The sequence below is a fragment of the Apostichopus japonicus genome, chromosome 20 (assembly GCF_037975245.1).
Source record: "Apostichopus japonicus isolate 1M-3 chromosome 20, ASM3797524v1, whole genome shotgun sequence".
NCBI classification, from domain to species: domain Eukaryota; kingdom Metazoa; phylum Echinodermata; class Holothuroidea; order Aspidochirotida; family Stichopodidae; genus Apostichopus; species Apostichopus japonicus.
In genome coordinates, this window is record NC_092580.1 from 19,501,458 (window position 1) to 19,525,542 (window position 24,085).

Below are 24,085 nucleotides of genomic sequence, written 5' to 3' on the forward strand. Positions count from 1 at the left end.
TCATAAATTAGGAGTGTCACTATTTTGGTTAAAAAATGAACTGCAACGAAAAAGCCCCATTTGTGGACAAGTAAACCAAATATATCTCTAAACAGGGGCATTGGTGTTGTAAAAAAAACTCTCTGGAACACGGAATGCACTGAGAAACTAGTTTGTTGGAAATGTTTGGGATAAATGTGGTCTTCCCCGTCAAATCAAATAAAATATAAAAAACAATATCAACAAAATGGCAGGTTCATAACTGGCGGTAGCAGACATTATTGGGTTTAGAAGGCATGCAGTGAGTTCTCAATAGAAACGACTGGTTTTCTATTTTAATGAAAATGGCGCCGTTCATTGAAGTTCTCAAACTGCAGTTATCTGCGCAGAATGATAATAAATCGAAATGAAAGGGTCTTTTATGTCGTAAATCGCGGGACAGAAGCTCTTGAAGCAAAAAGAGTGAATGTAAACGTGGACTGCCCTTACTATCATAAGTATGTATGGATATGACAATGTTGTTTACTAATATGAAAACTTATTGGCCTAGCTTACGCCTAAGTTCGGCTAGTGTAGCGTAACTTAGGCCTAACGTTAGGCCTGTAGTGTAGCTGGACGCTTATACTATAGCGAACCAAACATTGACATACATGCCAAAGGAATATGCTAAAAGTAATTATTCCTTTGGGATGTCCAAAATATCAACATTGTGTGTGACTTCCGACTAAAAGTGTAATCTTGACGCTTGTACTAGTATCATTTAAAGAATGATTTAGTAGTAGCATGGTGACTTCGAAGTTAGGACACTTAAGACTTAAAACACCCCAAAACTACTGTAAATCTTCTGGTATGATTCACCAGAAAATATACTTCATATGGTGGGAGAATTGTGTTATAGTACGATACACGGCCAAACTTTCTTTCCTGCAAACTGTTTTCACGTTGTTTTCCAAGAAGATTCTTCGTGATTGTGGAACTGGTATTTCTTTGCTAGAGTATTGCGAAGTTCGGACGCGCAACCCACAGTGTGGCGCTGGTGATCAAATTGGTGGCGCAGTTGCTCTTTCAGTAATTATAACAGACTTCAAAGATCTTCGTCATTTTGTTGACAAATATGTAAGTAATTTCTTGCACACGGGTCATTTTGGAGAGAAAATAACTGTAGCTTCGTACTTTTTGGTGAAATTTGGCTCTTCCTGTAGTTTTTCATGGTGAAATCGTGTATTTCTTAGGGTGTCCGAACTTCGCAGTATGCCGAACTTCGCAATACTGACTATACTACTAGGCTAGAACAAACTTCTGTCCTGAAGAAAGTGAGGAACTGATAGGGAGGTAGGCCTAGGCTAAGTGGTAATTAGTTAGAATGACAGGGTCTGAATAACAAAAACAATTGGACTAGCCTAGTAGTAGTAAGTTTCATTGGTGCTATTTATATTTTCATAGCCAGTAATGTATTACTTTGAAGCCCATGTTTTCAAATTCACATGGATTTAATATTATTTTGTTATGCTCACGTTGGACAGGGGAAAAAAGGACATTTAGGACAATTGGGACCTAGGCGCTATAGTAACTAGTGTTGAACCGATACCGACAATACCATTTTTGGCTGATATCCAATATTCCAATCCCGATATCGTCCTGATACAGAAATGTTAAACAGCCAGAATTAAAGACCAACTATGGAGGCAAATTTTTTGGGGGGGATTTTCCATTAATTTAGGAGTTTACATACCCATAATCAACATGTGTAAAAAATAATCTTCGAAAACCTACTATAACCCATCAAAAAACGACCACGAAAATGGAAATTTTGGGTAGTCACGTGACATGAACCTCTGGAATGTCTGAAAACAGATTGACCCAAAGGAGCCTCTGGTCACCGTGTGATGTCATTGTTTGTATACCGCGAAAATCAAACGCTGGTATAGGCACTGTTTGTACACAGATAGCGATCAATTGTACTGTTTTTGACTTCCAATTTCGAGCGTTTGAAAAGCTGTTAGCTTTAAACAAGAACACATGAAGGTTAACAACTAGTTTTGAGACAGTTATAAGCAGAAATTTTAGTTAAATTGGTTATTTCATTAGCAAAATTTCCACTCAAATGGAAGCATCTTTTACATAGCGGAGCGTCAATAGGTCCGTACGGTACAATATACTGTAGAACATGCAAGCAGCTTGGCGATTCCGTAATACAATTTGATCGCAAGATACCGTAAACTGAACAGAAGAATAGACCTAAAAGATGCCTCATGCGTGATATGTGACGGGAAAATGGCTTACGTTACTGTCAACGAATTACCAAAAAGACACTAAACATAATCGAACAACTACGAGAAGACGCTGACCCGAATCAACCAGGGTAGCATATACATGACTAAGCTTCAGCTGAACATAGTACTTACTCGTTTTAATATCCAAAAGTACAAACACAGAAAAAGTATCCTTTCAATAAACAAAATTTAGCAGTGAATATCCAAATCCACGTTTCTCGTTCAAGCCTGGGCAAAATACTACCGTGACTCTGTGTAATTCCATAGAGTTAGGTCTAGTTGAAACAGGCCTTGACCAGTTACATCCCACAATCACAAGACAGTCACTAACGAAATAAAACGTCCGATCGCTACATAGAACCGTTTTTATTCAACTCCTTAGACCATGCAGATGCCGGAATAAACATAACGGACAATATAACACAATGTATCACGAACTCACGATACTGGAATACAACAAAGGAAATAGATAAATGCGATGAAATCCTATAGCATGACTATTTACACATGCTGTGAGCCATACATGTACCATGGAGCTATAGCTCCATGCATGTACTAACAATGCTACCCTATATGCACAGTATATACACGGTCATCTCTTACGGTAAATATTATACTGTCAATTGCGTGATATAATGTTACATGTAAGGACGTCCAGAGCTTGTTTACGGTCAATTTCACATTAGCTATGTCCGGCCATGGTCCGACACAGCTATCGACAGAATATAACTTTCGCAGAATGAGACATTTGCAGCTTACACAGAGGCAGGGTCATGCATGTGGACTCGTGGGCATGAGATACTCCGGGTGCTGAAAAATCTTTCCGCGTGGATCTCAAAAATTGATCCAAAGTCTGCGGCGTTTTACGTCGGTTCTTTTACTCGGAAATCTAAAAAAGGCTGATGCTTTTGTTGGATGAGGTATAACTGCAACCTCCAACAACACAGAATTGTGGCATTTCGGGGGAAAAGGAGTAATATCGTTGATGTTTTTGGCAGCTCAAGTATATACAACTTTACACACTAAAAGTATTGTTTTGAGTGAGGTATACAAACAGTGACGTCACCTGATGTCTTCGGAATGTTTCAGGAATGTCTGAAACAGGTTCATAAAAAGCTGACTTTTCTTCCCATTTTTCACGTATTTAACGTCCGAAATTGGTAAAGTTAATTACAGCAATGTAATTGGAGTGAGTTAAGGATTACATACATGCAAAATGGTGGGTTTTAATGTTCATTGAAAAGTCTCCATAGTTGGTCTTTAAGGTCAAATCACATTTTTCAGTCATGCATTAAAACGTAATACATGATAAAGTATCAACATTATCATCAGCTATCGTAAGTTATTATAATTTCCACAAGTCTCAAACAGTAACCACTTGTATAACTCTCATTTGCGGAATCGTGATAGCAATTGAAAAAAAATATGTGCCTATTCCTTTTCACTAGTCCCAACCTGTTTCTAATTGAACAATCAAATTCCCCATTAAGTTGAGTGTGCATGAAACTGTGCTAGCATTCTTTTTGGGGGAAAGACACAAGCATAGCTAACCTTCCTGTTGCTTCTGCTGTATGATTAGTTACTCTGTTTAACCAACTACGTTCAACACTTAGGCAGCAAGTCTAATACAAACTGTCGTCAAAATTGAGCCATGAATTTCTTACCAAAAAAGTTACAAGATGACATTGTGCGATGAATAAAACTGATTTCATTTAGAAATACATTAGCATATCCTGGCTAAGAACCTTTACTACTCCTTGTTATTGGTAACACTACATAGTAGTACACAGTATGACAATGAACCTTACATTTCCACATGTATGTTCTTTCTTCCAAGGTTATTGTGCATTACTGAAGGAGTGAGCACGAAGCTGGGCAATGGAAGGTGTGCAGGGGAGAACACTGCTTGCCTCTGGAGGGGAAGACATTAAACTGTGGGATCTCAGTAGTACTATCCCAGTGCAACAGTTCACACAACATGCAGACACAGTGTCCAACTTATGCTGGAGTCACAACAATATCCTTTTTCTAATTGTGTCATGAAAGGTAGAGAAATTTTGTCATGGGAAAGTTAGAGGCTCACATAATGTTGATGGAAAGACTTAGGCAATTTTGATATATCTTGGGCTCACTTTTTCCCTGTCCTTTTGTGTTTGTGATGCCTTGGCGTGTCAACAATAAACACAAATTCAAAACGTCTATTGTTGATCAACATTTCTTTCTTTCTTTTTGTATATGTTGGACGGGATATGGCAGATGTTATGAAATTATTTGAAGATCAACGCACCAGAAATTTCCACTTCACGACCGGTCTTGTCTTATATATAGATAATGCTATCAAGTGCAGAAGTGGCACGTTGAATCAATATTCCTTAATTTTATCGTCGTACATCAATATCTTGCATCATCCTCTTCAATTGGTGATAAGGTTGTGCTCAACTATTTAAAGAGTGCTTCAACTAACATTACAGAACTGGCTGCAGGGGTAAGTATTAAATATGATTCTTTTTAACAATTTAGAGCAATTAATGCTGCAATAGTTACTTCCATTAGCCAGATACCTGTATTTCCACGGCAACACCACCCTGGTACTATGGTATCTACAGTATTCTGGTTATCCAATTAGAACCATCTTTCTAGGTAACCAACCAACTGTTCCCCCACCACCCCACCCCAACCCAGGACCACAAAACAATAGGTTGGTACTCAATGTACACAGTAACCTGTCCCGCAGCATCACATACACTTTACAGATAGCTCCGGTCACAATGTATTGATTGCAGACTTCTTTTCTTCTTTCTTTCTTCCTTTTTTCCTTCCCTTCCCTTCCCTTCCCTTCCCTTCCCTTCCCTTCCCTTCCCTTCCCTTCCCTTCCCTTCCCTTCCCTTCCCTTCCCTTCCCTTCCCTTCCCTTCCCTTCCCTTCCCTTCCCTTCCCTTCCCTTCCCTTCCCTTCCCTTCCCTTCCCTTCCCTTCCCTTCCCTTCCCTTCCCTTCCCTTCCCTTCCCTTCCCTTCCCTTCCCTTCCCTTCCCTTCCCTTCCCTTCCCTTCCCTTCCCTTCCCTTCCCTTCCCTTCCCTTCCCTTCCCTTCCCTTCCCTTCCCTTCCCTTCCCTTCCCTTCCCTTCCCTTCCCTTCCCTCCCCTCCCCTCCCCTCCCTTCCCCTCCCCTCCCCTCCCCTTCCCTTCCCTTCCCTCCCCCTCCCCTCCCCCTCCCCTCCCCTCCCCTCCCCTCCCCTTCCCTTCCCCTCCCTTACCCGTCCCTCCCTTCCTGTCCCGTCACCGAACCCGTCCCTTTCCCTTCCCGTCCCTTCTCTTCTTTCTCTGTTTTTACTTCAGGACAAGCAAACCTCTATAGCTTTGAACTCATCATCACGTTACTTGGCCTGTGGAGGCAAAAATCGTCATGTAACGGTTTGGGATTTAAAAACAAAGAAGTTGAAGAAACAGTATAAGGTGAGTAATAGAGACAAGGTCAGTGCAGAAGTATTAAGTTACCTCATTATCTGTCTTATTAAGGCTTCACTGTCCCAAAGGTTTTATATCACCTACCCCCATATGTGTTACCCAAAGTTAATTGACACCAATTTGGAAAGTGTAGGCAGCTATTCTTTGTGTCTTCAGATTAATGATTCCTTTTAGTGGATATAATATTTTTTATAACTGAGAATATTAGCAGTGTTGACATTGAAACCAGTGCCGTCATCAGGTCACGTTCAGAGTGTTTGTTGAGAGTTAGCATGTCCATTACAGAAACATCCATTGTAGTAAATAAATAAAAAAACAAAACTTGAAGGTCATGTGGCTCATCAGTATCATACTTTAACTTGTTCTTGTCTTCAGCTTTGTGTGGGAAGCAACATTAAATCTGTGAGATCTCTCAAACGGAAAAAGATTTTCTTCTTAGCTGTTTGAGGAAGTTGTTTATCCCTATCATTAAGACCAATAATGTTGGCGGGATTTATTTCTCCTCCATAATGTCTTAGTAATACAAATAAACCTGGCATACTGTACATGATATTGTACTGTAACTATATGTTAACCGAGTGGCAAGAGGGGGGAAAAACCCCCAAGCACTTGACTGTTTTGTCAGAAGTGCAATGTATAAGCAGCATGGTGGGGCTGGGTAAATTGTATTGTTTAACTTATAGACTAGAAAATAAAGCCTCCACCTAAATTGAGGTTTGGCCATATAAAAACAGTTGGGTAATTGGCAAAAAGTAGCACTAGGCAACCATTGAGAGCTCTTTAGGAATCGTTAAAAGTAGTTTCTTTTCTTCTTGGGGAATATAGGCTCATGAAGGTACTTGGCCATATGAGATTGCATTGTATCTTAATTCTCAGCTTCTTATGTGGGGTAGGAAAGATGCAGTCTGTTGCTGTATGTTTAAACTGAAACACACACATTGCCTTTGTATCTTCTAATTGATGTCATTACAATTCTGATAGGAATGAACAAGTTTCAATTGTCTTTCTTCTGATTGGAGAACAAAGAGTAGCCAGTGACAACCAAGCGAAAGTAGATTCTGAGCCATATTAAACACTCATTTTCATAATATATACATTCTCATGTAGGGTCATAAAGATGCAGTCTGTTGTATCACGTTCAACTGGAATGACACCCACATCGCCTCTGGTTCATCCAGCGGGGAGATTCTCATCCATAACGTTGTCTCCGGTCAGTCTGGAACTCCGTTAATGACTCCAGCTGGACAGGTAACTATCATAGAGCTTGTCATCAATAATCCTTGCACATACTGCAAGGAAACAAACAACAATAGGGTTGTGACCTGAATGAACTCATTAAGCGATGTATTTTAGTACTTGATGAGGTTGCACTTTGGAGGTAATTGACACAGATGAATTCCCATGGTGAAGAAGAAGAGGAAAACAAAAACATCTGGTTGTTTACAAAGTGCACAATACAGCGGTTTATGCAGGGGTGGGGGGGTTGGTACTTCAGATTTCCATCAAGACTTGAAAATATTTGGCTTGGGATGCCATTTCTTAGTTTTTGATAGAGAAAGCTAATTTCTTTCTTAATTGGATGTAGGTAGATGAATACTACTGGCTATATAGATAGAGGAGTATGCTGAAATTATCTCTAAGATGTGAGCTTCTAAAGACAAATTATAGTGCATGGAAGTATTGTCATACTATGGAGCTTCTGTGATATTACAAATAAGGTCATAACAATTAAAGTGGCCATGACACGAAAATTTCAAAGTCCTATATTTTTGGGATCCATCAAAGAATGTTCTCTAAAACATGTATCAACCAATCTGCCAGTTTAAAACTTGATTTTTCAAGTCGAAAATTGAGAATGAATTTACCCTTTTCGGCGGTTGAAACTTTGTTTACTCGAAAATTTTCCGATTCGCATGACGTCATGTGACGTCACGTTTTGAACACATATTTGTTGTCGCTGCTACGGTACCATTCACGTGCACAGTAGACAAGTACACATACCACTAGTAGTTACTAAACAAAACACCGATCACAAGTGCGATATCAAATCAAAATTTCCTGTGAAATGGCGGATCCAGAGCCAAATGCGGCAACCGAAGTTCAAAGTGATAATGGTTCTTCACTAGGCAGTGAAATTGGGCTATAATTAGAGTGCCCTTTCTCATATTCGAAGCAGAGAGTGAAGGCGATGATCATTCCAATATTGAACCGAACGCTGAGGGTGGAGCGGAGGTGTTAGAACCGTATCAGTTCGAGCCTGTTAAACGAGCCGAAATTGAAGCTCCACAACATATCGAAGAAGAAATCCGTTCGAAACCATTGCAAGGAACATACAACGTGGTAAGAATTTATTAACGAAGCATTTAAAAACAAAATCCAGTCCATTTTGTGCATGTGTTGTTGGAATTCGCGGAACACCCTAAACCGTATTGTGCGTTGTGTTACGGTAACTTACAACCCATATGTAGAGTGGGTGATATCCCTATGTTCCGACGTCTCTATGTTCCGACGTCTCTATGTTCCGACGTCTCTATGTTCCGACAAATTGTTTAGACTCTAATTTTTTTGACCAAATTTTAGTCGGACCACATTTGTGACCCAATTTTTTTTCGGACCCTATATTTTGGGTCACAATTTTTTTGGACCACAATTTTTGGGAACCAATTTTTTTCGGACCCCATTTTTTGGGACCAAACTTTTTTGGACCCAATTTTATGGGACCCATATTTTTGTGTGCAAAATTTCACCAACATGTTTCCGGCCAATTTTTTTCTGACCAATGTTTTGTGGAACCCAATTATTTTGGACCGAAATTTTTCGGACCGAAATTTTTTTGGGACTCAACTTTAGGACAGACATGATTTCTGACCAATTTTTTTCCCTGACCCCTAATTAGGTCCCAAAAAAATGGGTCCCAAAAAATTAAGTCCGAAAAAATGGGTCCCCACAAAATGGGTCCTCAAAAATTCGGTCCAAAAAAATTTGGGTTCACAAAAAAAAATGGGTGAACAAAAATTGGGCCAGAAAAAAATTGGGCCCGAAAAAAATTTGGTCACAAAAAATTGGGTCTGAAAAAATTTTGGTCAAAAAAAATTAGAGTCCAAACAATTTGTCGGAACATAGAGACGTCGGAACATAGAGACGTCGGAACATAGAGATGTAACCGTAGAGTGTGTAGTACTAGTAGGGTTGGTTGCATACTGAAAGTTTGGCTCGGGGATGTAAGTTGCATTATGCAGCCATGCTAGGTAGGCATATGTGTTACTTCATACTCATTATTACTTGGCTAGTACTTTGGCCTGGAGTTTTGCAAATCAATTTTCTGAAACAAAAGAATGTTTCATGATACATGGAAGGTGTAAAATCACAACAAATGTAACCATAACTGTACATTGTGTGCCTGCTTGTTATTGTGGACATCATGGCCAACATTAATACATTTTGAACTTTCATAAATTTTTTCCCAGGCAGTACAGATACATAGCCTATGGTCAACAGGTTCAATGATACTTGGGGTTCCTAGCAAGACACGTCAGGGTTGTGCTACCATCATGTGCAGTCCAAAGGATCAGAAGTGATTTTCCAGCCAATGGTCATTACACTGGATTCAAGTTGCCAGGAGAAAACTCATTGTATAGGAAGCCTTTCTAAACTACGATTGTGTTGGATTATCAATCCGTCAGGGTTCCCTCAGTGTTGATATATTGAAATTCAAGACTTTTAATTCAGGATGAAAAGGTTATTTTCCAGACCCAACATCAACAATAAAGGAAAAGGCATGTTTTGAAGCATTTGGACACAAGTATTGGCGTGACCGTGATGTCATATAATATGTGCATAAGGGAACGGGCATTGACCTTTTTAGGGGCATTTACCTCGTTTGATTCGTACCTTTAATCTGGAAGCCAAAATATCCATATCACCAATGATATTTGACAGAAAAGTCATAATAAAGACCAATGGAGGCAGCAGAACTCTTGAATGTTTAGACTGTTTCTTCAGCAGCAGTTGGTTTGTTTTGTAGTCTTTCTTCAAAAACTCACCTGTACACTCTGTTAATGGTCTTCGATTGTTTTAATGCGTGTGATGCTGTGTTTCACATTGCCCATCAGTGTTGTACGTGTCGTCGTGCGTGGGTAACATTTTTGCATGTGAGTTGCGTGTTTCTTGGTTTAAATAACCCTGTATTGTATTTGCTTCTGGATTATTCTAATTAATTTGTCACAACAACGATTGATAACGATGGACATGCAACTGCTTTGTAGGCTTAAAGCAAAAAAATTCATGTAAGTTGTTTTCTTTTAACCTCCTTTGATGTCACAAATTACATTAGTGTAATTTAAGAATGATAATGTTTATGGAAAGTACAGTTTTACTTTTATGTCATATAATACAATGATTGTTGTTAATGTTAGTTCAGATTGTCCAGAATGACTGTCTAGAACTGATATTGAATAAATTTTGTTCAATGATTTAACACTTGAACTATGTTGTGTGAATTTTTGGCTCTGTGACTTTAAAATAAATCGCTTTGAGATTTAATTAAACAACCTTTGGAATAAAATCTTTTTACCTACCTATTTTGACCCATCCTCATTACCCCCACTCCCTCCACAACATAATAAATGGTTTTCCTGGAATAGGAATAAGAAATTATTGCTATAATTAACTGATCCAGCATATTCCAGAAATAAATTGGGGCACTGAGATTTGTTCACAAGAAGATGTAACCCATCGCTTCTGAAGCTAACCTCATAGCTTATTAGTATACAATAGAGCAATGAAGGGGGTGTTAATTTAGATGATACAGTAAAATCGCTTCGTCTATTGCGACTTAAGTGTAGTAACGCTAATACTATAGTACTACTAGTGCTCGGCGCGCTACCTCCTAAGGATCGCCACTTGCCCCATTGGAGGTTTCCTGTTCCCCGATCTGGTCTTCAGAGTAGTTTTTTGTGGATTACTTGACAGAAGAATAACTCTTTTATGTCGAACCGTTAAAGTCCATTTGTTTTATTTCATAACAAAAAGGAGGGATCGTAGTATGCTTCCGTGAAGTGTTCGCTTCATTCGGAGCTGCATACTGGCTAGGCCCAGTGAAATCGGCGCTGGTGTTGTGCACTAACTTGGTCATAATCGCCGTGTTTTTTTTCGTCCTTCAGCCATGGATGAAGGCTAATTGCATGGGTAATGATATTTATGCAGCCCCAACAACACAACGGACCGGCATTTCTCTCGGATAGTTTACAACAGTTGTAAAACAAACTTGAAATTTCTAACGATATAGCGTAATACAGTGGTTGTTCTCTCAGTGTAAATGTGCGTGTACTGTATATGGAACGGTATGATCGTCGCGCATCCGATACATTCCTGAGCTTTGCACGTGTGTTCCTAACATGACGTCATCATTGTCTTGTTGTGAAATCGCATTCTCAGATATCTATTTTCGGATGCGAATATTAAAACGTTAATTACTAATTAGTCCTTGAGGTTTTCAAGGTGTTGAGGATAGTTTTGAACATAGATTTTCTCATAGATTCAGAGGAAGTTACTCTCGATGAGTTGGATTTTTCGTGTCATGGCCTCTTTAAAGAATTGCAGAAGTGTGGTAAAATTGTTGTCCATATTGTCCATAGCTGTGTAGAAAGTTTCGATCATTGGCTCCCTCTAACAGCACACTTTTATACACCTTCTTTTCTTACTGTTTTTTTGCACCGTTTTGTCGTAATTTTTTACATGTAAAAGTTAGAGGGCGTGACATTTCGATCCTAGCAGGATCTACTTAAAGAAGAATGATCCTAGGATCGAAACATCAGGCCTCTTAACTTTCACATATTTATCACACAGACTTTTTGCAGTAGATATGCAGTCTGCTAAATAGTTTATCTGTTTTCTTTCTGTAACTTTTTACAGTTATGGGATCATGTAGGATTATTAAAGAATAATATGATAACAAATGTTGAGCTCTAGTACTTTCAGAAATCACTGTGGTTGATTTTAATATAATAATGGTAGTTAAAACTTATTGTTTGATGGAAGTTAATAAAAAAAAATTATGCCGTCCAAGTGTCTACTTCTACTCAAACGGTGCAACAAAATTTGACAAATATTGTGTCACAATATTTCATTTAAAACTTGCTGCCTTGTGTTTCATCGAAGTCTTTTTCTTTATTCTTCTTCTTCTCGAATTGTTGGTTATTTACAGGCCATCAGAGACATCCAGTACTCCTATTTCAAGAAGTCGTATTTAGCTGCTGTGTCTGATGACGGTGGTCTGTACCTGTGGGACACCAACTCCACCAAGTTGTTGGCGTCTTTTAGCGGCGCTCACAAGGCACCCGCTACGGCTCTTGCTTTCTCGCCCCTCAATAATTTACTCTTAGCCAGCTGTGGTTTAGACAAGAAGATTATCTGCTACGATGTCATGGGCCACACGTAAGTTTCATTTATTAGATTGCAATCGTAAACCGTCGTTTCCTTCGTCCAAGGACAAGGGCTCGCAGTTTTTGAAACAGATATTGAATGAATTGCACGAATATTGTGTGAGATAGGTTGTCTGTGAATGTCGACTCATAAAATAGAAAGAATTGTTTAGTGCACATGCACAGAGTACAATTAAATTCGGAAAAGAATAATAGAAGAAGAACTTGTGATTAAGACAGGTATGTAACATACTAACATAAAAGAAAAAATGGGATGAAATATTTAATTTACGTATATCATTTAATACCAAGAAAAGGTTATCATGTAATACCAGTTGAGGAATATTATTTAATATCAGGAAAAAGATATCATATTATATCAGGAAAAGTATGCTGTATATAGCCAGTGCAAGTGCAAAATTGTCACATGTTGGAATCCCTATTTAGTGAAATGTCCCATTTCACATGTGAGCCATGCCGAAAGCTCGACTGACACAAACTGAATCGTATACTGAACTACTGAAATAGTTATCACCTGATCCATTACCCCTTCCTCTATCCCTCCTCACCCTCCTCACCCCCTCTCCCTCCTCCCCCTCTCTCTCCCCTTAAGAAATTATCCTTCATACGTCCCCACCCTCAGATTAATGCTTGTTACAAATCCAAAATTTGTTTATCATTCATTTCTGTTTCGTTTATCATCTTGCTTCAGAGTGATCAAGACAATGGTGGTAGACTCACCTTTGACCTCTCTGACATTCATGCATGACGGTGCTACCCTAGCAGCAGGATCATCTCGTGGCAAAATCTTTATTTTTGACTTGAGGAAAGGAGCGGCTCCTATCAAAACATTGGTCGGCCATAAGTCGTCCATCCAGTGCCTTAGATTCCAGCATAATGCTTCAGCTGCTAAGGTTAGATATTCCATAGATCTGCTCCTTAGAGTTCAGCTAAGTAACTGTATAGATTATGACAATAGGAGAGGGTTTACAACTGACAAGAGTGGAAGATTTCCATAATTAAATCCTTGCAGATTAAAGTCAAATATAGGTTGCATAAAGTACAGTCATTGTCTGTAAGGCATCATTTCACCTCTTTCTACTGAGCAAATTTTTGAAAATTATCTGTGGCAAAAGTTGTGATGGATCTATTGTTTGGAATTTTAATTCATTGGGATTTCATTTGTTTTTACATATAGTGAAAGTTGGCAGCCATGTTAGTAACATTCTGTTTATTGGTAACTAAAGTCTCTGTGTTTATAGTTACTCCTGAACTATATAGGCGTATCAAGCTTGCTACAGCATTCTTGACAGTATAGTTTCACTTCTTCTCTGTCAAGTCAATATGTCTCTTCGGTGTTTATCAATTTCAGGTGAATGGAACTATGGGTAGTGCTAGCAAGACAAAGTCGACCCCTTCGCAGAACCATCATAGTGGGGTTAAAAAGAGCAACCAGCAAGCTCTTACACCAGATCCCGGTGTGGTGCCGCGCACCAAAGGTGAAACACCATCCGCATCCGTCAAGCAGGACGTCATCGATGTAGACATCAGGCAACCGTTACCGAGAGAGGATGGTGAAAGACCTGACAGCTACGGAACAGCAGTCATATCACCATTGCATGATGGTAAGGCTTCAGTAGAGACACTTATATATATACTCTTTAAGAATATTCCCTGAAAAAGAATATAGTTTGACCAGCAAAACAAGGCACATAAGATATGCATCCATGGTCAAATTTGTATTCAAATCCCATTGTACCGTAACTGAGGAATGTTCATTTGACATTGGTACGCTGGTGCAGACAGTATACTTGAGGTTGCTGGTGTGATTTTGTTGCGGAGTATTGATACTTAGTGTGATTGATAATGTAACATTGCTGTTTTATAGCTACTCAAGTTTCATTCAATGTAAATGTGACACGTAGCAGGGTAACAAAATGTTTCCAAGGGAGCAGGACTCATAATAAGTGTATTTAACCTCACTCAAAACTTATCTAAATACCACATTAGACCTATTTACTTGTCTAAAGATGTCTCATTTGACATCTTATTTCTATTTTTTTATTTGTGGGGGTCACATTGCCTCTTTTATAAAATTCTGTATTAGACTCTTGACCCTTCTATAAAGGTTCACAGGTTCCCCTCCCTACACACTTTTGAAATCCTTTGCATGCCACTGTTAAGAAGTCAAAGTTTTCTTTCCAGCCCAAATGGTGCGATTTAGCTGGTAATAAACCTCAACATGTAACTTCAGCCCTGATTCTTGTATGCAAATTATGCTGGACTGGGTACAAGTGCTATGAATGTTGTAAGCTTCAAAGGCAAAGTGATGATGTTAACCTTGAATAAGCAGCACACTTTATCTGGGAGAGTAAATCGTTCAGGCATTTAATCTTTGAGGTGACTCTGCGTGAATGAATTTTTTTTAAAGAATTCTTTAAAATGCAGGGGGAAAAAGTACTTTTACCATGTCCTCTATAGATTTTTGAATCCGTGAAAGCTGAAGAATCTTGTGTTATATTAACAAGCCTAGAAATCCCATTTTCATGTCAAGATAATATTTGCCTCCTATGTAAGACTGACTTCAAACAGTTTAAAGTTTTGAAAGTGGATGAGCAATGTTTGACACCTTTAAATTTTTATGAATTGGTTTGTTTTCACTTGTTTCTCCTTTCTCTTTTTCAGATAAAAAGAAAGATAGCTCAAACAGCTATTCATCCGGTAGAATTGATGGAGTTGGTAATAACAGCGACAGCTACAACAATAGCCTCACAGGTATTGATTAAATAACGCCTCACCCTATGCTTAAAAAGCTAAATAATATGGGGTTTTTTTTTGGGGGGGGGGGGGGGAATATGACTCATTCGTGTTCATTTTCGATTGAGATATCTTCAATTTCCTGTCAGGTTTTAGCAAATTCTAGCAGACACTTCAGTACCTCACAGTGAGGAAGAAACGGGGGGGGTGGGGAAGAATGAAATTTCACTTGTCATATTTTACCTGTTGTACATAATTTTCTTTATATACAGGCAAATTGGTCTCAGTTGCATGCGATGTCTAGTCCAATTGTTTGTATGTTACAAACACAAAAATCATGATTAGTTAACATAAAATATTTGTGTGAATGTAAGAGGGGCTGACGTTTTGATCCTAGCAGGATCTTCTTCAAAGGCTAAATGACAAGTAACAGTAGGGACAAATACACACACAGAATACAGACAGGTTAATGAGCAGGGTGAACACAAAAGAGAAAGATGTAAGAGGATAAAATATTATAACACAGTCAATGAAAAGTTTCACATTCAATGAAAGTTTTCTTTTATTTCACACTATTAATGCACACAGCTGGAGGAATTTTCTCACCTTTGCCAAATACATCAACAACAAGTGATACAAGGAGAACTCCAATTGGCTCAGTCAGTCAAAGTTCCAGCCCATACACAGCTATCCAGCCAATTAAAAGTGATGTTAGTAATAGGACTGGCCCTTCAAGGAATGCAAATAACAGCGCTTTACCACCATTTTCAGCTATATCAGTAAGGAATCCAATTTGTTTTCCTTTTCATCTTCCAACAGCGTAGTCAATGATGTCATCATCACAATTATTAAGCTTGAAGTGTCTTTATTTCACTTCATAATGTACTAATCAAATATCCACATAGGAAAGGAATATTCAAAAACAAGCTTTTAATGAACTTCTTAATTGCAAAGAACATTGACAAAAGATACAACTGATTCTAAAACAAAATAGAAAACTAAAGCTTTTGTTAACCATCTCCCATGGTGATGATCATTGACCACCTACCGTGATCCACTCTGGGTAAGATTTATCTTGTCAAAAGCATTAAAGTCTCAATTTGTGTTTGCCAAATTTTAACTTCGATCCTTCCAGCTTACTGCCCTAAAAGCTCAGTGAAAATAACACCGTTCTATGCAATTTTCATATTAATAATCGTTATTTTTATTGAATTATCTGTCGTTATACATTTGGAGCTGAATAAAATTCGCCAGATTGAGTCCGTAGATTTTACAAACTTCACTAAAAATTTGCAAGACCCCCCCCCCCCGCCCCAACAGATCATGCGCCAATCAAATTTTCTCTGTTTTGATTACAACGGTTAGGCATAGGACTTAAGAATGGCTGATACAAGTATATATAGGTCACATTTGTGTAATGAACATGCTGATATGGGCTGTCGCAGTTATTTTAGGGTAAATCGTTCACGCCATAACGGGCAACAGAAAATAAATTTCTTTCTTTCGATTGCGACAGCTTTTCTCCATTAAACCCAGCTGGTGGTCAGAGTGCACTTAGAATAAGAAACATCGAATCCGCTTCGGAAGTCTGTTTTCTGAAATTCATCAGCAAACACGTATTGAGACTTTAATCCAAAAGTCCAGTGAAGAAGTCAACCTGATCACCAGTAACTTGCAGAATAAATGGGCCATGACATCTTGACATTATGATCCCATATTAACTTTCAATTCAATCTTTCAATTTCTTTACTCCAGTATAAATTACAAAATTTATAAATAGGACACATAATAAGATACATAAAAGACGTCAATATGTACAAACATGAAAGCATGAACAAATAAGAAATAAGATGGAGGATTAGAAGTTTGAAAGATTAAAAGGATTATAACAGAGATTCTAAGAACCCATTTTGAATATAAATGGCTGCTCTGTAGATAAATGAGTTCTTAAAAAGCATAATTCTAAAATTATATATATGATATATGACATCATAATGAGAGTGAACAAACAGGGTTATTGTATTCCTTTCTCCATTCCAGCCACCGCAGAGTGCGTCTTCTAGTTTCCCGTCGTCAGTCGGCGCAGACTCTCACCAGTATTCTGTAGATTCCATCCCAGATAAAGCAAAGTTTGGCACTGTTGAGACCCATTCTCTTGAAAGAACAGACCGTGTAACCAAGCAGTCAGGTGAGAAGCTGTCGATAACTTACAAGAGGTATCATGGAATACCCTTGGTGCAGTTATTTGGCCTAGATTTTGTATAATTGGCTTATAACTGTAGACATGACCCTCATCTTGCGGCTAACACGGGAAATAGCAACTCGGTAACATGAATCACACTCGTCAAAGATTGCATGCATGGATCAGCAAAGAAATTCACCTTGTGAGAAATATATTACGTAATGCCCAAGACAGAGATTTGTTGATCCAGATGTTGATTGGTTGATTGTTGTAAATAAACAGAAGCAAACTGGAAGCAGTGAGAATATTTGCAGTTTTGTTAAGAATCTTTGCAAAGCTGCCAAACCTAGCATTTTGTACAGGATCAGTACTGGTGGACCATTTTGCCCTGAAAATAGAAAAATGCCAAAAGCTGTAATAATAGTAATATAGATGTCATAAATAGACATGGCAGTGGTAAGACTTAACTCAAACTGACCTAATTTTGCATCTATAATCAACCCAATATTATACCTGCTATTTGATTGGTTCAACAATGGATTAATTTGGATCATGAGCTTTATTCTGAACAGTGCGAGGACTTGTCTGTAAGTAGCGAGGGTTCCATGTGCAAATGCACAAGCATATGCACACTGGGTTTATATGAAATATGCTGGTTTTAAGACTAAAAAAATGTTGTGAAGATTATCCTTGGCTAACCGAGTTAACCTCTCATAATAATAAGGTTTTAAAAAAAAAATGAATAAATAAACATATTTACAAAGGCAAGGACACAATATAGAGATTTACTAAGCAGTAATCATTCATTATATTAACTTTCACCAGATTCTGATTGGCTATATACATCATTTTAATCACAGATATTGATCATGGGAGGGGTACCTCACCACAGTTAGGTTTGACAGATGGCTCCTCCATGCAAGCAAGCTCTGATGATCCTCAGAGGAGCGCCACTGCAGTAGTAGTACAGCAGGGCTCCAGAGAAGTTGCTGTAGCGACAGGGAGAACACAAGGTGGTCCACTGCCTGAAACATTCCAAGCAGAATTTATCAGAAACATGATCGAAGATTGCCTGGAAGATTTTAAGTGAGTTGTTAAAATATGTGTTTTAAGTTGTTTAAAGCTTCAGGTGTCGTACATATTTGAGTCATTTCCTTACAGATCAATCACCAATTTCTCGTGGTCTGACAATCGGTAAGCAAATGACTAATTATGGAATCATTAAGTCGGAACAAACACTATTCAAAATATCTCTAAAGTTATTCTGGTCAAGTGTAAGAATTGTCTCAATAATTTACATTAACAACTGGGGAGGGTGGGGGGGGGGGGGCTGTTTGTAGTTTTCTTGAAAAATTGCTTCCCATCCAGTGTGATCAGGGTTCATGGGTAATTCATATAGTCTTGCGTAACACTCTCTTTCTGTGCTCCCTTTCCACCCTCCCTCTCTGGCACTCATCCACCATCAGCCTGAACGCACAGGAAATGTTTTTCTCTCAGTTTGAATGATATCTTATTCAGCTATGGGCAGATTCTATATATATTTTCTCAACTGTTCTATAAACCTATTTTTTACCTTCCCCTTATTGTTACTCCACATATTAATTGGAATCACACAATCTATAGTTTCTTTTGTTTGTTTTTAAATCCCTCCCAGCTCTCAGGTAATACTTTAATATAAAATTAACTTAAAATAAGACTTTTTCTATATTTCTTTCGTTTATATAGAGCTGACGTTCATCGAGATATTACAAATTTGCAAGTTGAAATGTTACGGCAGTTTCAAATACAACAGGTGTGTTCTCAACATTGTTATCTTTAGAATAAGAATGCAGTTCACATTGTGTTCAATGTTTTGCCTATATATTCAGCTATCATTAGTGTGTTTGAATGGGGGGGGGGGGGGTGAAGGAAACATGCTTGTAACAAATATTTCAGTTTGCTGCCAACCTGCTAATAATATATATATTTATATATGGTCTATTCGTATAGTAGCATGTGTACAATGTTATCTTAAGCAGTTTGTAAAACTGTCCTGAACTTTTCTATGTAAAGATTAAATTATCAAATTAAAATTAACGTGTGAGTAAATCTTACTCATTCATGGTTTTGCTATGGTTTACATCTGAATGTTACCTGATAGACCTTTAGTCGGTGAACTTATTGATATTCAGTATTTCCTGGTGTGAATGTTGAAATGTCAGAATTGGTGGGTGAGGGAGGGGAGGGGGTAGGGTGGAACATTCTAAACTGAAATCTGGTAGTAGTTGCCTGTACTTTCCTAAAGGCCAAACAACTACCATATATGTTGCTATGTTTGGGACATATCCTTGTTTAAAGGTCACATCCCTGGGTTACCTATTTGTCAAATGTGTGATGTCATAATAAAACTAGTAGGTAATATTTTCCCTTTCTGTTTCTTATTCATTCTTGTTTTTCAAGATGAATGTAAAATAATCAGTATTTTGAGCTAAGTTAATACTACTAAATGATTTTCATGGTTTCATGATATTTTGTGCCTCCCTTTGCAGAATGAAATACAACAGCTGTTAAAGAAATACTCAGTTAACGAAGAACTTTTAACAGAAGTCGAGAGACTCCGTGAGGAAAACAAGAGGCTAAAATCAACGTTTTGACGAGGTTTTTAGCATTTTGGATTAATTTATTTCGAGATGTAGGAATCTACGCCACATGCATCCTGTGTGTCATCATACACCAGTATGGAATGCTGAGATTAGCTGAAACGACAAGATCCGCAGGCTGCTGTTCCCATGGAAAACATTCTCCTAAAATCATGGCTAAACCAGTAGTAGGACAGCTGTCTTCAATGATGGAGCTTAGGTTTTCTGGTTGCAATTGCCAGGTTCCTCCAAGTAGCATCTCAGAATTTTGTTCTCTCTCCCTTGAGGATTTTTCTCCTGCTTTGAGAAAGTTGTTTATTGTTTTTTTTTTTTTAAATTGTTCTCACCTGTGTGAGACTTTTTCAGAGCCAATGGAACAGTTGTAGAAGATCAGTGAGGCAATTAATAGTCTTAAAAGAAACAGATGCCTTAAATTTCACAAAAAGGCTAAATTTGCTGCTAGTGCTAAGCACATTAATATTCGATTATTATATGGTAGAAATGGTCTGAACTTAGACTCACTGTATAGAGAAGATCTGGTTATATCACAGCTGGTGAATTTGTACAGCAGAATTCCTCACCATTTGTGCACAAGTTAACACCAGTTCTCTTGCTCTGGCAAGGCATGAACTCTGATGTATCTCTCCGTGTGTCCACTTTTCCATTAATTGCCAGAAGTGTTTCACCAAAATAGGTAACTTCACTGGAAGAAAGTTAACAAATATACCACTAAATTGTCTCAAGCATATGTGAAAAGAAGTCCAGTAAGATTAACAGTTCTGTTACTTTGAACCTCTTATGTATCTGTCTGTCTGTCAGTCTATTTGTCTGTTAAATGCCAGAAGCATATTGCTTAAAAAGGTAAATTGTTGAAGAGTGGCAACAAATATTGTTGCAAAACTATCTCTCATACATGTAATCCAAAAGTTAGTGAAACTAATGCTGTTTCTGTGGAACTCTTTTCCACCAATATATGTCTCTCTGTCCGTCCATCTGTCCAATTGCTAAAGGCCCTTAGTCAGTAAAATGGTTAAACATATACGGTATATGACAGATTTAATCATATCTCTATATAATTTCAACACATTGTTATGCTTAATCAGTAAGGGTGTACATCTTTAACTCATAATACAGAGGGCTGCAACCCTAAATATATCAAACTATGCATGCATGCTAGTGTCAAATAAAGGCCTTGAACCTAAAATAACCAACGAATCAAACGTCACCTCAAGATGTAAAATTCATCATGTTGCTGACTGTGCATGATTTGTTCATGTAATCTGTCCAGCAGCTATTGCCTAGAGAAATGTAAACATTGACTGTTGTTATTGATAGCTGTTACTATGTTAACCAAGCAACTAGAACAATGAGTAAAATGATCGTAGAATCAGCAACCTTTTTGAGCGAGATTAAGTCATGTTGGAACAAGACCTGTTGAATTTTTTAAGTTTTTTGTTATTATGACCTTCTGTTCTGAAGTAGGGAATAATTTATCCAGTATAGCATCACAGAATGCTATACAAAATGGTCAAATTACTATACAATCCCAAAGATGTATAGCAGTTTGTTTGGTTTTGTTTTTACACAGGAACAGTAGTAGTTTACATGAGACAAACTTTTGAGCCTTCAAAACTGCTACAAAAAATTTGGACACTAAGTGATTCTCGGTGAAGTTTTATTTGTCAACACCTTGGACTTTTTCTTTAGAATGGACATGAAGCTTTATATGTCTAGCAGTGATAAATATATTACATTATGTAGTCTTTATCAGTGGTTAAGTTTCCCTGTTCCCAAACTTGTGATTGAAGAAGAGGGAAAAAAAACTTTTAAATTGTGAGAGAATATCAAGGAATAAAAAGGACAATTGCTCAAGAAGGACTGTTATTTTAAAGACTTGACTGAAGCAGCAGATGATCTTTCAAAGGTGATATCCATATTTCCTTGGATCAAAAGACTAAAGATCAGTTGATAGTTAAAGCTGAAATACATTGCTGCTTCCCTTATAGAATCTTTTCTGCAAAGAAACATGTAAATTTTAAGGTGGAACACCAACATGCTGATAGTGATATATTTAACAGAACCATGGGAAGAGAAGAGTGGGATGGAATTGGGGAAAGGGGAGGAGGGGAGAAGGGGCAGGGGAGAACTAGTCAAAAGGTGCATGAGAGCCCTAACTTTCTTTTCAGAAAACTTTCAAAAAGACATTTGCAATTTCATTTTCTGTTATGTTTAAAGATTTGCCAAATCCCACCTAAACTTATCCTCCGTTGCTATTTGAAAATTTTATAGTTCGTTGGAACTATATTACATATTGACTTTATATTTAATGCAGATAATATGATTGATACATGAACTCTCCATTACTTTATATTTAATGCAGATAATATGATTGATACATGAACTCTCCATTACTTTATATTTAATGCAGATAATATGATTGATACATGAACTCTCCAACAGGAACTTCAAGATTTGTTAATATAACTATTGATTATATAAATTAGCAAGTAGAAGCAATGTTTCTTGTAGTAAAGGAAAGGGAGTTACTGGTGGAAACAGTAAAATTTGGTAAAAGCTGTGACCACTTTCGAAAATTTGTAAATGGAAAACAAGATATACTCTTCTTGACTGTAGTTTATATTTGTCAACATGGAAAAGATGTTCACTCAAGTTACGATGTCGATCTCTTATTAAATATTGAACATTTTTGTGATGAACTGATGTCACCTAATTATGCTAATGCAGCTGCTTGATAGAAATCCATTTGATATTTCATAAGTCCATTTCTATGTAGAAGTTTATATTTTCAAGTCACTTTCAGATTTGTCTCAATGAATCCTCTCATGAGCAGGAGTTTCACAGAGAGAGCCTTTTTTGCTCGATTGATGTGCCTTTTTTTCTGATGGATTGAGTATTCTCTTTGAGTAAAGAGCCATTGAGTAAAAAAAAAGGTGTTTAGAACACTGCAGAGGATAATATGAAGTACAGCACTCAGTTTAAGACCTGTGTTAAACTGAGGTCATTTGGCTAGAAAAGAGGAAAGTATGAAACTGTAATGGGAAATAGAAAGTGAAGATTTGGTCGTCCTGTTTCGGTTGCATATCATTCCTTTCCGTTTGAATCAAGTTTATGCACTCATCATCGATAAGTGATTTTTGGATTTAGCTCAGTGAATCCTCTCATGGGCAGGAGTCTCGTCAAGTACATACATGTCTGCCATTCACTGTGGAGTATTTTCTACCTAACCGAGTAACATACAACGTCCACGAGTTCAACGAATAATTATTTCAGATCTGTAGTTAGAGGCAGTTTGTTGTGTTCATATTTCTAGTTACATAATTGCTCCCCACTGCTCATGAATTACATTCCAGTATTTGGCAATGTTTCCCTATGATGTAAATTATAAATCTATTCTGGCACCAGCAGTTACAGTCTACTTGATAATTTTGTCTTTTCACCAATTCAAATATGAAAATTACAGTTTTTGCCATGATTTCTATGGTTTATTAAGTGCAAGTACTCCACTGAATTAGGTTTGTATGTTGTAAATTTGTATTAAGCCTTAAGTATAAAGTGTTGACGATTATTATATATTTTTTTTCCTTTTGAAAGTAGTGGACTTGTTGCATGAATTTATTGTGTCGGTGACAAGGTAATGGTTCTCTCCAAATATGTCGTGCTTTAATATATTTGGGTATAAACGACCGGAACGTTACACTTACGTTACTTCCCGCTGCATTATAACAAAAGAGCTATTGTGCATGTACTGTTGAGAGGAAACTATTTCAACCCTTAGCAAATCTACTCAGCTAGTCTAGTCTGATGTGTGAATTTATTCAGATTCATTTTCAATGACCCTTTATAGTTTTACTACTAAAGCTTTACATAGTGTTGATGTTGCATAGATTACATAGATTAGTCAAGTGATTTCCGTGTTCAGGAAAGCTGCCTTAGTTCCTTTTTATTTAGCGAGGCTAGAAGCGATTTGTTACGTTTTTGATAGGAATTGAAGAAAACACCTCATGAAAGATTTGAATCCTATAAAGCCCTGTATCTTGTAAACAATACAGCCAATAGTTTTTTTATTTTTTAATATGTAGTATAGTTCACAAGAAATTTCTGAATATTTTTATGTGACCATTACAACCCAAATTTATTTCCACAAAAGAAGCCAATTAGATCTTTGTATTTGAACAGTGTCTCGGGGAGGTAATAGAGTTCAAGATATTGTAAGCATATATAGATATATATGCCAAGTGTGCCTAATAAAAATGACTTGTATAGCATGTGAAAAAATGTGTAAATATGCCATAGATTTGGAGTCTTGCAATAAATAAAATGTATAAAAAAGGCCATATTACTTGTTTTCTTCTCATTTTGTTTTGCAGCTA

At 37.5% G+C, this 24,085-nt stretch overlaps 1 protein-coding gene across 1 annotated transcript; it reads left to right on the top strand.

Annotated features, from left to right (window-relative positions):
* Nucleotides 1-304: 304 nt before the first annotated feature.
* LOC139961465 (protein NEDD1-like) lies at nt 305-24,049 on the top strand. Its single transcript, XM_071960651.1, has 14 exons — nt 305-476; nt 4,090-4,269; nt 4,643-4,737; nt 5,587-5,703; nt 6,823-6,963; nt 11,921-12,150; nt 12,850-13,051; nt 13,510-13,762; nt 14,823-14,912; nt 15,483-15,673; nt 16,935-17,082; nt 17,937-18,162; nt 18,802-18,868; nt 19,605-24,049. The coding sequence occupies exons 2-14, from the start codon at nt 4,131-4,133 to the stop codon at nt 19,707-19,709; spliced, it is 2,004 nt and encodes a 667-aa protein (XP_071816752.1). The 5' UTR covers nt 305-476; nt 4,090-4,130; the 3' UTR covers nt 19,710-24,049.
* The last annotated feature ends 36 nt before the right edge of the window (nt 24,050-24,085 follow it).